At 50.4% G+C, this 13,835-nt stretch overlaps 1 protein-coding gene across 1 annotated transcript in view; it reads left to right on the top strand.

The window, feature by feature from the left end:
- Positions 1 to 13,835, top strand: part of MYH16 (myosin heavy chain 16) — a 62,528-nt gene that overhangs the window by 25,001 nt on the left and 23,692 nt on the right. Inside the window, exons 19-28 of the mRNA XM_082199605.1 lie at positions 1,608 to 1,728; positions 2,481 to 2,617; positions 4,576 to 4,657; positions 8,641 to 8,814; positions 9,684 to 9,911; positions 10,223 to 10,327; positions 10,896 to 10,982; positions 11,815 to 11,960; positions 13,566 to 13,656; positions 13,777 to 13,833. Coding sequence (XP_082055731.1) covers positions 1,608 to 1,728; positions 2,481 to 2,617; positions 4,576 to 4,657; positions 8,641 to 8,814; positions 9,684 to 9,911; positions 10,223 to 10,327; positions 10,896 to 10,982; positions 11,815 to 11,960; positions 13,566 to 13,656; positions 13,777 to 13,833 — 1,228 coding nt within the window. The remainder of the gene's footprint in view (positions 1 to 1,607; positions 1,729 to 2,480; positions 2,618 to 4,575; positions 4,658 to 8,640; positions 8,815 to 9,683; positions 9,912 to 10,222; positions 10,328 to 10,895; positions 10,983 to 11,814; positions 11,961 to 13,565; positions 13,657 to 13,776; positions 13,834 to 13,835) is intronic.

Raw genomic sequence — 13,835 nt, 5'->3', positions numbered from 1 at the left:
AGGTTCAGAGCCAGGGGAGGGGTGGTGGAACGAAGAGGAGCGGTCAGAGGGAGAAGAGAGAGAAGCTTGGGAGGAGGTGTTGGAAGCTGATGATGTAACAGGCCTTAGTGAGCAGGGAGAGTCTGTGGCAGAGAGAAGGCCAGAAACAGAGGCAGAAGCTGAAGCGGGAGAGGAGGGAGGCCAAGGGGCAGAGATGAGTCAGGCTGGTGAAGAGTCACAAGTGTCTCCTCCTCCTGCTGCAACAAGCTCCCCTCTGTCCTGGTCTCCCAGAACCAGAATAATAATAATCATCATCATCATCATAATGCTTTTATATTTATACACCGCCCATCTGTCTGGGTTGCCCCAGACACTCTGGCTGGCTTCCAACAAACAACAACAACAAACAACAGCAACAACATCAAACATTAACAGTAACAATCAGATACTACAGATACCTCGGGTTACATTTGCTTCAGGTTACAGACTCCACTAACCCAGAAATATTACCTCGGGTTAAGAACTTTGCTTCAGGATGAGAACAGAAATTGTGCTCCAGCGGCAGCGGGAGGCCCCATTAGCTAAAGTGGTGCTTCAGGTTAAGAACAGTTTCAGGTTAAGAACGGACCTCCAGAATGAATTAAGTACTTAACCCGAGGTACCACTGTATATGAAAAGTCGCAGTAACTTTAAAATAAGCAACTTATATCAAATAAAGCAATATTCGACAATCCTTTAGAATCCAAAAGCAAAGAGTAAAATTAAGCATCAGGAAATAATAATTAAACAGTTTATACTTACCAAGTACAATAAAGAGTTACTAATTTATAATCAATAAAATAACAGCAAATCACAATGCATAAAATACCACAAAAACATACAAAACCACACAAAAGGATCAGATTGAGAAACCAGGACACACAGCCCATAAAATTATCTTTAAAAGCTATCCCTGAGCTACTCCCTTCCCAGCTGTCATGGTCTGGGGCTGGAGGGTGGGGCAAGGCAGGCGGAAAAGACAATGCCTGCAGAAAGTCTCTCAAACCTCAGAAGAGGCCTGAAGAGGGTGGAGGAGAGATTGGTGATATGTGCAGGCGCAGTCTCTGGCTGCTTGGGGAAAAAACCCCTGGAAAGATGGGGACTTAGGCGTCTGTGGGGGACCTTCAGTCTCCAGCTGCTACATAGGAGCAAGTCTTACCGGAGATGAGCTGCTGTGCTCATTTGGCCTGACGCTCCTGTGTTGATGCTGTTTTTGCTCCGTGTGATTTCCTGCTGGCTTGGTCCTGCCAGAAGGAGAGGCGTTGTGGCTCTCCAGGCATCCGAACCCAGCAGAACTTAGCCCGAAAGAGAAGAGGGGGCTGGGGGAACTCAGTGTGGTGAGATGCATGGCAGCAGAATTCATCCCATGTCCCGCCGTGATGCACTCCACGCCTTATCCCTCCTCTCTCGATTAGCTCCCGTGATTGGCTGAGTTGGGAAGCTGGCAGAGCAAGGCTGGTGCCCATCTGTGTTGCCTTACTGGCTATTACTCTCCCCCATCACTTTGCTTAGCTGTACTGTGGTCCACCAGCCACCAGATTGTGGTTCTTGAAAGTTCTCAGTGGCTGCTTGTGTCTTTCTCTTGTCAGGTACCAGGTGCTGAACCCCAATGTGATTCCTCAGGGATTTGTGGACAACAAGAAGGCCTCAGAACTTCTCCTGGGATCTCTGGACCTGGGAGAGAATGAGTACAAAATTGGGCACACGAAGGTACGGCAGGCTTCAGTCTGGCCTTACTGTTTCCTTCCTTCCTTCCTTCCTTCCTTCCTTCCTTCCTTCCTTCCTTCCTTTCTTTCTTTCTTTCTTTCTTTCTTTCTTGGTTTTCACATATTACATTACAACACAGATATACCAAAGCCAAAACCATTTGCTCTCCATCCCCTCATAAATTTACATTTATATTTCCTCAATCCATTATGTTATTCTTTTCTCCTTCCTCCCACTCCCCTCCGCTCCCACTCGATTTCCTCCACATTATACAATTTACAATAATCATACCATCTTCTCAGATCATCTGTATATTCTTATTGTCTTTCATTATTACTTTTTCTTCCATCCAGCACTTCACATTTTAATCTAGGCATATTAGCATATCATTTTTTGAGCAATATTTTGCCATATTTTCATCAAAACATTTCCACTCCTTTTTTAAATTTTTGATTCGACTGATTTCTTATTATAGCAGTTAATTTTGCCAAAATTAAATATTCATTTAGTTTACAAATCCAGTCCTCCTTTATGGGTATAGTTTGTGACTTCCACCTAGCAGCAATCACTGTTCTAGCAGCCTTACTGTTCCCTTTGAAGGGAGATGTCCCCCACCCCCCACGGCTTCTTGTAGAAGAAGTGGTCTCTGTATCCTTCGAGAATCATATGTGAAACAGAGCTTTGCAGGGTGAGCTGGCTGTGCGATCATTCTCCTGCCAGTGTCTTGATGGGCGTGCTGCTCCTTGCTTTCAAAGGTCTTCTTCCGTGCTGGAATCTTGGCCAAGCTGGAAGACATGCGAGATGACCGTTTGGCAAAGATCATGACCATGCTGCAATGCCGGGGCCGGGGCTTCCTCATGAGGATTGAGTTCAAGAAGATGCTAGACAGGAGGTATAGTAATAATAATAATAATAATTAATAATAATAATAATAATAATTTATTATTTGTACCCCGCCCATCTGGCTGGGTTTCCCCAGCCACTCTGGGCAGCTTCCAACAAAGATTAAAAATACATCAAACAGGGCTGCCTTCAGGTGTCTTCTAAATGTCAGGTAGTTGTTTATCTCTTTGACATCTGGTGGGAGGGTGTTCCACAGGGCGGGTGCCACTACCGAGAAGGCCTCTGCCTGGTTCCCTGTAGCTTTGCTTCTCGCAGTGAGGGAACCGCCAGAAGGCCTTCAGCACTGGACCTCAGCGTCCAGGCAGAACGATGGGGGTGGAGATGCTCCTTCAGGTATACTGGGCCGAGGCCGTTTAGGGCTTTAAAGGTCAGCACCAACACTTTGAATTGTGCTCAGAAACGTACTAGGAGCCAATGTAGGTCTTTCAGGACTGGTGTTATGTGGTCTCAGCGGCTGCTCCCAGTCACCAGTCTAGCTGCCGCATTCTGGATTAATTGCAGTTTCCGGGTCACCTTCAAAGGTAGCCCCACGTAGAGCGCATTGCAGTAGTCCAAGCGGGAGATAACTAGAGCATGCTCCACTCTGGTAGTGCTTCCCTTGCCCTCTGTATCAGCCCTTTGCTCCTTGGGAGAAACCCTTGTAGCTTGTGGTGCTGGGCCTGGCTAGCACAGTTCAATGTGGTGCCAGTGAAGGGGCTCTGTGAGCCAGGAAACCCCACCCCAGTTCAAATCAGGGGATTGGGAACCCCCAGTTTTAATTGGGAGATGGGGAACCCCCAGCCTGCAGGCCTAATTGTGCTTGGCGAGGGTCCTAATTAGGTATGGCAAAGCCATTGCCCTCCAACACACACACCCCTGCCTCTGGCTGGATGCAGAGGAATGTTGGGGGGGCACCAGCTGGGGAACCCCCAAAGGGAAGAAGGCTCAGAGCCCAGGGATTGATGGCGGGACGATGATGAGCGGTCAGAGGCAGAAGAGGGAGCAGGAGATGTCGGAAGCTGAAGAGGTAACAGGGTTTAGTGAGCAGGAAGAGGCTGGGACAGACAGCAGTCCAGAATCAGAAGCGGAAGCTGGAGAGGGGCAAGAGGCAGAGATGAGATGTCTGCTGAAGAAGGCAATGGGTCTCCCCCCTCCTGCTGTTACAAATGGCCCTCCCGCCCGGTCTCCCAGGACCAGAAGAGGTATGCAGAGGGCAGAGCAGAGGCAGACTTTTGGCAGAGTCTCAGAAAGCTTGGAAAAGACCCAGGGGAGTAGGCACCGTAGGGAGCGGTGGGAAGGAGGGGACCTTCAGTCCTCGCAATTGCCTCATTGGGGCAAGACCTACCGGGAAGAGTTGCTGTTCTCACTAGGCCTGGTCTCCTGAGCTTTGTTTCTTTGAATAAAGAGTTAATGTCACTGACGCCATGTAAGTTACCACTGACCTGCAACTGGCCCCCACTTCAGGCACTGTCCCATATGTCCCACTGTGGGTCCCCAGATGTTGTTGGACTACAACTCCCATCATTCCTAGCTAGCATGACCAGTGGCCAGGGATGATGAGAGTTGTAGTCCAACAACATCTGGGGACCCACAGGTTGAGAACCTCTGCCATATGTGATGGCAGGTAAAGAAGTGGCTTAGCTCAGCATCGCTAGGGAGTTCCCCACTAATGGGCTGCTCTCGGCAGCGATCAGCTGATAGGTACTGTGAGCAGCCCCTGTATAGGCAGCACCAATCAGCTGATTGGCCCTGATGGGCAGTGAGAGGGAGTCTTTTTGAGGTCGCCTGCAGATCTCGTGATGGTGTCAGGTGATGGACAGTTGGGTGGCTCCGCCCATCTAATAATGTAGTCCCATTGTAGGTGGGGGGTGGTAAGAATCTGCTGGTTGGGTTAAATCAAGGGGCAGGGAACCTAGGTCCCTCCAGGTGATGATGGACTCCGCAACCAGTTTTTCCTTTCCATTGCAGGCTGGGCCTGATGCTTATCCAGAGGAATGTGCGCAAGTTCTTGCAGATGCGGTACTGGGGCTGGTGGAAGCTGTATAACAAGGTGAGGCCAAGCAACCCAGCTCAGCATTGTGGGTCCAGGAGGGGAGGAGCTGGCTTGGTGACCAGGGCAATTCTGGAAAACAAGGAAGCAGGAGGAGAATTTATCAGCCCCTTTGTTTGATGCTAAGGAGTCCCATTGTGAGTTTCGGTTAATTATTGACAAGGAAAAAGGGAAGGAGCCGTTTCCCAGTGGCGTAGCGTGGGGGGTGCAGGGGGGCCCGGCCGCACCGGGCGCAACATCTGGGGGTTAGCGTTAGGGGGCGCAAATCCACAGGTTAGGGGGCGCAAATTACTTGCCTTGCCCCGGGCGCTGACAACCCACGCTACGCCACTGCCGTTTCCCACCTGAAGGAACACCCTGAAAAGAAGCTGGGGTTTTGCAGTACAACACGGGAGCCATGTGAAGTGCAAAATGTATTTTTTTTAAAAAAATTGCACTGCTTCATGAAAATGCCTTAGAGATTTATTTCCATTAAGCAGTTTATAAATTTCATTAATTAACCAAAATAAGGGGTTTCCTTTCGTTCGTTTCTATATTTAAAAATAAACAGGTATGTGGTTTTTCAGCAGAGAGACCCCAAAGCAGCTCACCGTAAGTAGTTAAAATCCAACCTGAAAAACCTAGAATGGCTTGGATCTAGAGATCCTGTGAGCAAAATGCTGGTGGAATTGGAAGGAAGGCTATTCCCACCCCCCCCCCCGCTTAATCCCCCCCCCCCGGCGCTGTAGTGTTATATTGAGGGAGATTCTTGTTATCTCAAGGAGCTTGGGATGGTGCCCACTGTTTGCGTGGCGAGTTCCCGCCCCCCACCAGGATAAATAAACACACGAGACACCATAATTAAGGTTAATTGGGCGAATTAGGCTACAACTTTATTGAATTCAGGAATGAGAGGCATTGGCTTAGGCATTGGTCCTAACGACTATCCGGCTCCAGCCCATTTGCTGGAGACACGGTGAAGGGTTAACACTGATCGGGGGAGTCTCCCGCCGAGGCACGTCGACTAGGAGCTCCCCCGGATCACCGCTCTGGGGCGTGCCTTTGGCCCACACCTCCATAGGCTTTGGACAGGGCCACGCCCCCCGGAGTCCTTTAACGGACCACCCTTCGTTCACTGGGGGGAGGTGATGGCGTTCCTCCCCCCCTACACATCCTCTTAACCCCTTCTTACCAATGCCTACCGCCAATGCCGAGGAGTTGTGACGAGTTGCTACGAGGTAGGCGAAAAACCAAAAGGCAGGAAATTGCCAATTGGGAAAAATTCCTACCATGCCCCTTGCGGCGACAGGCCGAAGCCCATAGCAAAGTCAGACCTACCTAAAGCCCAACTAAAGTGAGGGAGGGTGGGGAAACTCGGGGCTAGCCGGAGAAGAGAGGGCGAGCCCCCTCCGCTCCGGCCCTAAATAGGGCAAGCCACGCCCCCTCCAGCCAGCCGATTGGCTGGCCGGGAGGCGTGGCTGGACGGGATTCCCCTGCTCTCGCGGGGGCTGAGACCCAGCCCCCGCTCACGTGGGGAAGGGCGTGATGCCCGCAACCCCACCTCCTGGGGCAGGCCCGGAAGTGGCTTTGCTGCTCACATGCCCCCATAATACTTAGAAATCCTTCATGTCTGGGCCATTAAGTGACTCATTCTGTTTATGCCATAACCTCGTAGTTTCTCACGCCTTGTTCTATTGAGTTGGCGCTGTGTGAGGATGTTAATCTTTTAAGATAAGGCTGGAATAAAGCACCTGGAATAAGGGAGTTGTTTCTGTTAACTTCCTGCCAATATTGGTTAGTCTTTCACCCTGGTGGGCAATGGATGTGCTACCCAAACACCAGCTACGGCTTATGTAACAGCGTCAGTTACTTTGGTTGGAATGGATGTACAGTATAGTGTTGCAGGAATTTATGTATAGGTTGGAGGGGGGGGTTGCCCCTCCAGCAGATATCATGCACATGCAGCCCACTACCACAATCAGCACAATCACTTTGTGACTTTTGTGACTTGTCCCCACAAAACACTTCATCACGGTTTCTTCCTATCTATTCAAAGGGCCTTTGCTGCACCATACCAAATGTAAGAATTCACTGATAAATGTATCTATGTACTGACTCACTGGGAAAACTTCAGAAATTCATATAGACATGTGAGCTCAGCTCCTCAGCAGCCCCTCTGCCTGAGTGATAGTCCCTGGCATCCTGATACCTGAGTGCCGGACAGGTAGCCATTCCAGAAATAACAAACCCAGATGAAGACAAAAGGGTGTGATTAACTTGGCTGGGAAACAGGGAAATGTAAATACCGTATTTTTCGGCCCATAAGACGCACCGGCCCATAAGACGCACCTAGATTTTTTGGGGGGAAATAAAGGGAAAAAAAATTATTTCCCCCCCAGGTGCGCTGCACTACACCAGGAGCTTGGGGCGTGCGGAGCTCAGTGCGCCCCAAGCTTCTGCGTGCTGGCAAGGTCTCCGCTAGCGTGGGAGAGCCGGGCGCCTCTCCCAGGGCTAGCGGACCCCTGCGCTAATCCAGAAGCTTGGGGCGAGCTGAGGTCAGCGCGCCCCAAGCTTCTGCGTGCCGGCAAGCAGTCCGCTGCCGCCCCAAGCCTCGTGCACCCGGCAGGAGGTCCCACCGGGTGCGCGAGGCTTGGGGCGGCAGCGGACTGCTTGCGCGCACCTAGAAGCTTGGGGCGTGCGGAGCTCAGCGCGCCCCAAGCTTCTGCGTGCCGGCAAGCAGTCCACTGCCGCCCCAAGCCTCGCGCACCCGGCAGGAGGTCCCACCGGGTGCGCGAGGCTTGGGGCGGCAGCAGACTGCTCGCGCGCACCTAGAAGCTTGGTCCGCTGGCGCCCCAAGCCTCGCGCACCCGGCAGGAGGTCCCACCGGGTGCGCGAGGCTTGGGGCGGCAGCGGACTGCTCGCGCGCACCTAGAAGCTTGGGGCGTGCTTCGGGCGACAGGCTGCCGCCCCAAGCCTCGCGCACCCGATGGGACTTCCTGCCGGGCGCGCGAGGCTTGCAGGCATTCGCCCCATAAGACGCACCCCGATTTCCCCTTCATTTTTGGAGGGGAAAAAGTGCGTCTTATGGGGCGAAAAATACGGTACCTCTTTTGTTACACTTGATGGGTGTTTGGTGGAGGGCAAGGAGAACCATGGGGCAGGGTCCAGGATGCTCAGATTACTGCCACCAGACCTCCCCTTTCATGATGTAACCATGATGTATTAGTGATATAGTTTGGGGGGGTGTAACATGGGGATTAGCAACTAATAAAAGTTTGGGTTCTCTTTTGTTCGGAGCTTCCATCTTGTTCCACCTTGTGGCAGGTGAGGGTCCTGTGGGGACAGTCTTCAATAAAGACCAAGCCTACTGGCTTCTGTTTTGCTCTGGTATTCCTGGCTGGTGTCCTTGTTTTTTTTGTCCAAGGGAGCCCTCAGATTTCTCCGTTAACAACAGAAGCCCCCGAAACACATTTGTTAGGGAGAACTGCTGCACAGGCTGGACTTCGGAAGTTCTGTGCACCAGTTACCCCTCCAATACCATCTCCAGGCTTCACACCTGTTGTTGACAAAGTCCCCAGAAACCAAAGACTGAATAAGAGAATAACAGTGCTTTGTAGCTTCTTTGGGCTATTTAATAAAATATTAAGGCTTCATCTGAATGTTCATTGTGTTCCAAATCATTAAAAAATGCCTCTTTGGCAATGCCTACATCTCTCTCACATCTGTTCCAGAAGATCCCATGGAACAAAGTAGGGGGTGATGTTGGTTAGGGGAGGAACTGGCAAAGTTCACCTTTCTCTCTCTCCACACCCCCTCCCCATCAGAAGGACCCTCTGCTGGATAAAATATCTTTCTGCAACAGGAAGGAACTTGACCATTTGTGGAAGAGCAAGCCTGGATCTAAGAATTTTGATTTGCTGAGTTATTGTGGCAAGGCAGGGATGGGCAACCTGCCTGCCCCCCCCCAATGCTCACTTTGTGGCTCCGGGTCCCCTTCCCCATAGGTCAAACCTCTGCTGAATGTGGCCCGGCAAGAGGAGGAGATGAAAGCAAAGGAGGAGGAGCTGAGAAGTGCCATGTCCAAGACGCAGGAGCTGATGGACCGGGTCAAAGAGCTGGAAGAAAAGACAAACACCCTCAGCCAGGAGAAGAATGACTTGACCATCCAGCTGCAGGCCGTGAGTCACCAAAACACTTTGCAGGGCAGGGGTGAGAAAGCTCTGGCTTGTGGGACCAACACGGCCTCCAAGCCTCTCTAGCTGGCCCTTGGAACTCTTCCCGGGCCAAGCCTCCTATCTGTCTTGCACCACATCCTCATTTAGTGTTTATGCTTGGCTGGAACGTGACTTTGAACTCAAGTAAGCAGTTGGAAAGCACATCAAAGTGCAAGTAGATAAATAGGTACCGCTCCAGTGGGAAGGTAAATTGCATTTCTGTGTGCTGCTCTGGTTCGACAGAAGCGGCTTAGTCATGCTGGCCACATGACCCGGAAGCTGTCTGCGGACAAACGCCGGCTCCCTCGGCCTATAGAGCGAGATGAGCGCGCAACCCCAGAGTTGGTCACGACTGGACCTAATGGTCAGGGGTCCCTTTACCTTTAAGGTAGTCTCTATGGGAGTATATTGAATTTAATTATTGGGTATCAGACTTTTTAGGGGGCTAACTAGGCTGGGATAGCTGGGATAGCAGGCTTGTTGGTTTCTGAATGTCTGACGTAGATTTTCAATTTTGTTGTTCTGTATGGGACAATGACAATAAAGATTATTGTATCGTGACAAAAATGTTTTCGCCCCGGGTACCACCTGACCTTGCTACGCCTCTGGTCCAGCTGTGGTGGCCCTGCATAGCCATCATGGCTGGTAACCACTGATAGCCCTCTCCTTCATGAATTTATCTAAATCCTCTTTTAAAGCCACCCAAATTGATGACCGCCTCCTGTGGGAGTTGAACACTGAATCTTCCAACGTTCAGCTTCATTGGAGGGATGTGGCAGTAGCATCCGGGAAGAAATGGTCCTTGGGTCACCATTTGCCTGTCCCCCTTTCAGGAGCAAGAGAATCTGATGGATGCTGAGGAACGCCTGACCCAAATGATGAAATCCAAGATGGACCTGGAGAGTCAGGTCTCAGATATGAAAGAGCGCTTGGAGGAGGAAGAAGGTGCAGCTGCGTCTCTGGGCGCCAACAAGCGCAAACTGGAGGGAGAGCTCAATGATCTCAAGATGGACCTTGAGGGCCTGGAAACCACCCTCGCCAAGACAGAGAAAGAGAAACAGGTAAGTCTTCCTTGAACCTGGGCCAAGCAGGAAATCTATCTTGGACATCTTTTCTCGATGCAGACTCTTCGGTTGCTGTTGGGTTGGGGGGAACCTGTGGCTTTTCAACAGTTAATAATTTCTGCCTAAAACATCCAAAGGAGGAGAGTGGATAAAGTTCAGTGCCAGAGATTTGAGTTTCAGTCTTGTGGGATCCTGATAAAATGGCAGGTTCCCTCTTTCGGTTGGCACCTGGTCTTGGATTTTGCAATGGCTAAACAAACTGAGTTGTGGTTGGGCCTACATTAATAGGTCTCCCTTCTCCCCTGCAGGCTTTGGACCACAGAGTCAGGACCCTGACCACGGACCTTTCGGCACGGGAAGACGCTGTCACCAAACTCCAGAAGGAGAAGCGGGCTCTGGAGGAGTTGCACCAGGTAAGAAAGCCCAGTCGCAAGCTGTACCATAAAGACAAAACAGAAAAAAGATAAATATAGCCTGCCTTTCTGAGGAAATCTCTCTCAGGAGACCTTGTGCCACGTCTGCATTGTACATTTAAAGCATTGCTATACCATTTTGACAGGCATGGCTTCCTCCAAAGAATTCTGGGAAGTGTAGTTTGTTGCAGGTGTTTATTAGGAAGAATTGTCACTTAAAATGCAGATGAATTTTCCTGATTATTATTATTATTATTATTTTAAATGAAACTGCAAATTCCTGCAGAAATTCAAGACTGGAAAAATGAGCAACTGAGAGAAATGAAAGGGACCAATTTGTGTGAATCCCTATCAGGATGCTGCCAACACTTGTGCTGTGTCTATTGGGGGGGGTGTGGGGGGGGTTGTATGTGTGTGTGACTTCTGTCAAAATTTCTAGAGCCAGAAAAAATTCTTGGATGGCCAGATCAGATCAGATGGCCTGGTCTCAAAGAGGAACCCCCCCCCCAGCTTATCTTTAGTTCCCTTTGGCCATAACAAGTTTCCCTTGTTCTCCATCTCTCCTTAGAAAACTCTGGACGACCTTCAGGCTGAGGAGGACAAAGTGAATCATCTCACCAAAAACAACAGCAAACTTAGCACCCAGATACACGAGGTCAGTACCGCTTGGTTGACTGGGGTGCTGTCTTGATCTGCCATTGGGCTACGGCACTTGTCATCAAATAACGCCTCAAGATTCTACACTGTCCCGCCCTATGCAGAATGGATATGTAATTGGAAACCATGTGGCATTAGCAAAAGCGCAGATGTGTGTGTGTACGTGCAGAGGGAGGGGCTTGTGACCTCCAGGAGCCCCAATAACATACAGTAGATTCGGGGCAAGCAAAAGAGATTGTTGCGCCCTCTTCATTCCTCTTCGTGTTCTGGGAGACCGGTGAGGGCAGAGAGAGCTGGTCACAGCAGGAGGGGGAGACTTCCTGGCTTCTTTAGCGACCTGGTTAATCTCTGCCTCTTGCCCCCCCTCCTCTTCAGCCTCTGCTTCTACCTCTGCTTCTGGACTGCTCTCTGCCACAGAATCTCCCTGCTCACCAAACCCTGTGGCCTCTTCAGCCTCTGACACCTCCTCTTCCCAGGCTTCTCTCTCTTCTCCCTCTGACTACTCCTTGTCGTCCCACCACCAATCCCCGGGCTCTGAGCCCCTGGGGTTTCCCCAGTTGGTTCTTCCCACCATCCTTCTGCATCCAGCTGGTCCATGACACTGGCCCACACGGTCCCCCTTGGAGCTTCAGGGCTGAGTGAGGGTTTGGACCCTCATCTCCCAAGGTCCTAGTCTTGCACTCCACTACCCCACACTGCCTCCCTGTGGTGCGTCTCCTTTCCGTTGCGACAAAGGAGTGCCGTGTGTTCCGCCTCGGTGGTTCCTTCCCATCATCTTCTTTGCTTTGCTTCCCTTTGTAATTCACTTTTGGGTTGATTTCTTCAACCAGCTGGAGGACAACTGGGAGCAGGAGAAGAAGATTCGTGCTGAGGTGGAGAAGGCCCGCCGCAAGGCTGAGGGTGACTTGAAGATGACCATTGAGAACCTCAACGAGATGGAAAGGGCAAAGCTTGATTTGGAGGAGGTGGTCAAGAAGTGAGTGAGGGGGTGGATCAGGCATGCGACACTGCAAGGAAGGCGTTTGGGAATTAAAGTAGGAGTGAACTGTGGGCTGGCCAGCAGATAAACTAATAATAATAATAATAATAATAATAATAATAATAATAATTTTATTATTTATACCTGCCCATCTGGCTGGGTTTCCCCAACCACTCTGCGCGCCTTCCAATAGAATATTAAAAACACGATCAAACATTAAAAACTTCCCTAAACAGGGGATGTCTACTAAAAGTCAGATAGTTGTTCTTCTCTTTGACATCAGGTGGGAGGGCGTTCCACAGGGCGGGCGCCACCACCAAGAAGGCCCTCTGCCTGGTTCCCTGTAACCTCACTTCTCACAGGGAGGGAACCACCAGAAGGCCCTCGGTGCTGGACCTCAGTGTCCGGGCCGGACGATGGGGGTGAAGACGCTCCTTCAGGTATACTGAGCCAAGGCCGTTTAGGGCTACCCATATATCTGGGGCAGCCATCAAGGTAGCATCCTGGTGTTCTTGAACTCCAATTCCCATCTCCCTTAACTATTAGTCATGCAGGGGCTGATGGGAATCTGAGTCTGACAGAATCTGGAGGGAAGACACATTCAATATATCACCAAGATGTGCTAAGAAAAACTTGAAGGCACTAAAAACTGTTGCCATACTAAGTTTTCCTAGACTCCAACTCCCATAATCCCTGGGGTTTGTGGCAATTGGAGTCCAACCACACCCGGAGAGCCACAGCTTGCTAATGGCTTGTTACACAGATGTCTCCTAGCGATTTACAACATATTTGAAAACATAAGCATAAATACATTATAATATTGATTTGTTAAACGCAAACCTGAATCCACATCAAGATGTACAAAAGAACACCTCACTGTATCAGCGACAGGAAGGTTTGGCAAGTACCCCAACAGCAAAAAGAGAGAGCACCATTTTAGTCCTTGAGGAATAATAGAATTGTAGAGTTGGAAGGGACCACAACAGTCATCTAGTCCAACCCCCTGCAATGCTGAAATCTTCTGCCCAACGTGGGACTCAAACCCACAACCCTGGCATTAAGAGTCTCATGCTCTACTGACTGAGCTAAGGTAAGCTTTTTCCTGGCAGTGAAAAGATATCCGTGAAGGTGCCAGGCGGACCTTCCTGGGGAGAGTGTCCCACAAACAGGGAGCCACAACAGAGAAGGCCCTCTCCCTTGCCATGTATCTGGAATAGGGAAGTTGTTGCCTTCCAGATATTGTTACTTGGGTCATGTCCAAGGCTGATGGGAGTTGGAGGCAAACAATATCTGGAGAGCCACAGGTCCCCTGTCCCAGGTATACATGGCCAAGGTGATAGGATTCCTTCTGTATGAAGAGTCTGGATTTGATATCCCGCTTTATCACTACCCTAAGGAGTCTCAAAGTAGCTAACAATCTCCTTTTCCCTTCCTCCCCCACAACAAACACTCTGTGAGGTGAGTGGGGCTGAGAGACTTCAAAGAAGTGTGACTAGCCCAAGGTCACCCAGCAGCTGCATGTGGAGGAGCGGGGAAGCGAACCCGGTTCACCAGATTACGAGTCCACGGCTCTTAACCACTACACCACATCTTCCCTTGCAGGCGAGACATGGAAATCAACTCTATCACTGGCAAAGTGGAAGATGAGCAATCCCTGAACTCCACACTCCAGAGGAAACTGAAGGAGCACCAGGTAGAAGAGAAAGAGGCTGAGGGAGGCAAAAAGAACAGCCTTCTTTGGTAGCGTTTCTGCTTTTACTCTTTGCCTAAATACTTCTCCAAGCCTCATGATCCTCGCATGTCTTTCTCCTAGGCCCGGATTGAAGAGCTGGAGGAAGAACTTGAAGCAGAACGTTCTATAAGGGCAAAGGT

Source organism: Podarcis vaucheri (assembly GCF_965113315.1).
Source record: "Podarcis vaucheri genome assembly, chromosome: 14".
In the NCBI taxonomy this organism is placed as follows: Eukaryota; Metazoa; Chordata; class Lepidosauria; order Squamata; family Lacertidae; genus Podarcis; species Podarcis vaucheri.
Note: the sequence above shows the minus strand (reverse complement) of the source record. Positions and strands in the feature narration are given on the sequence as shown.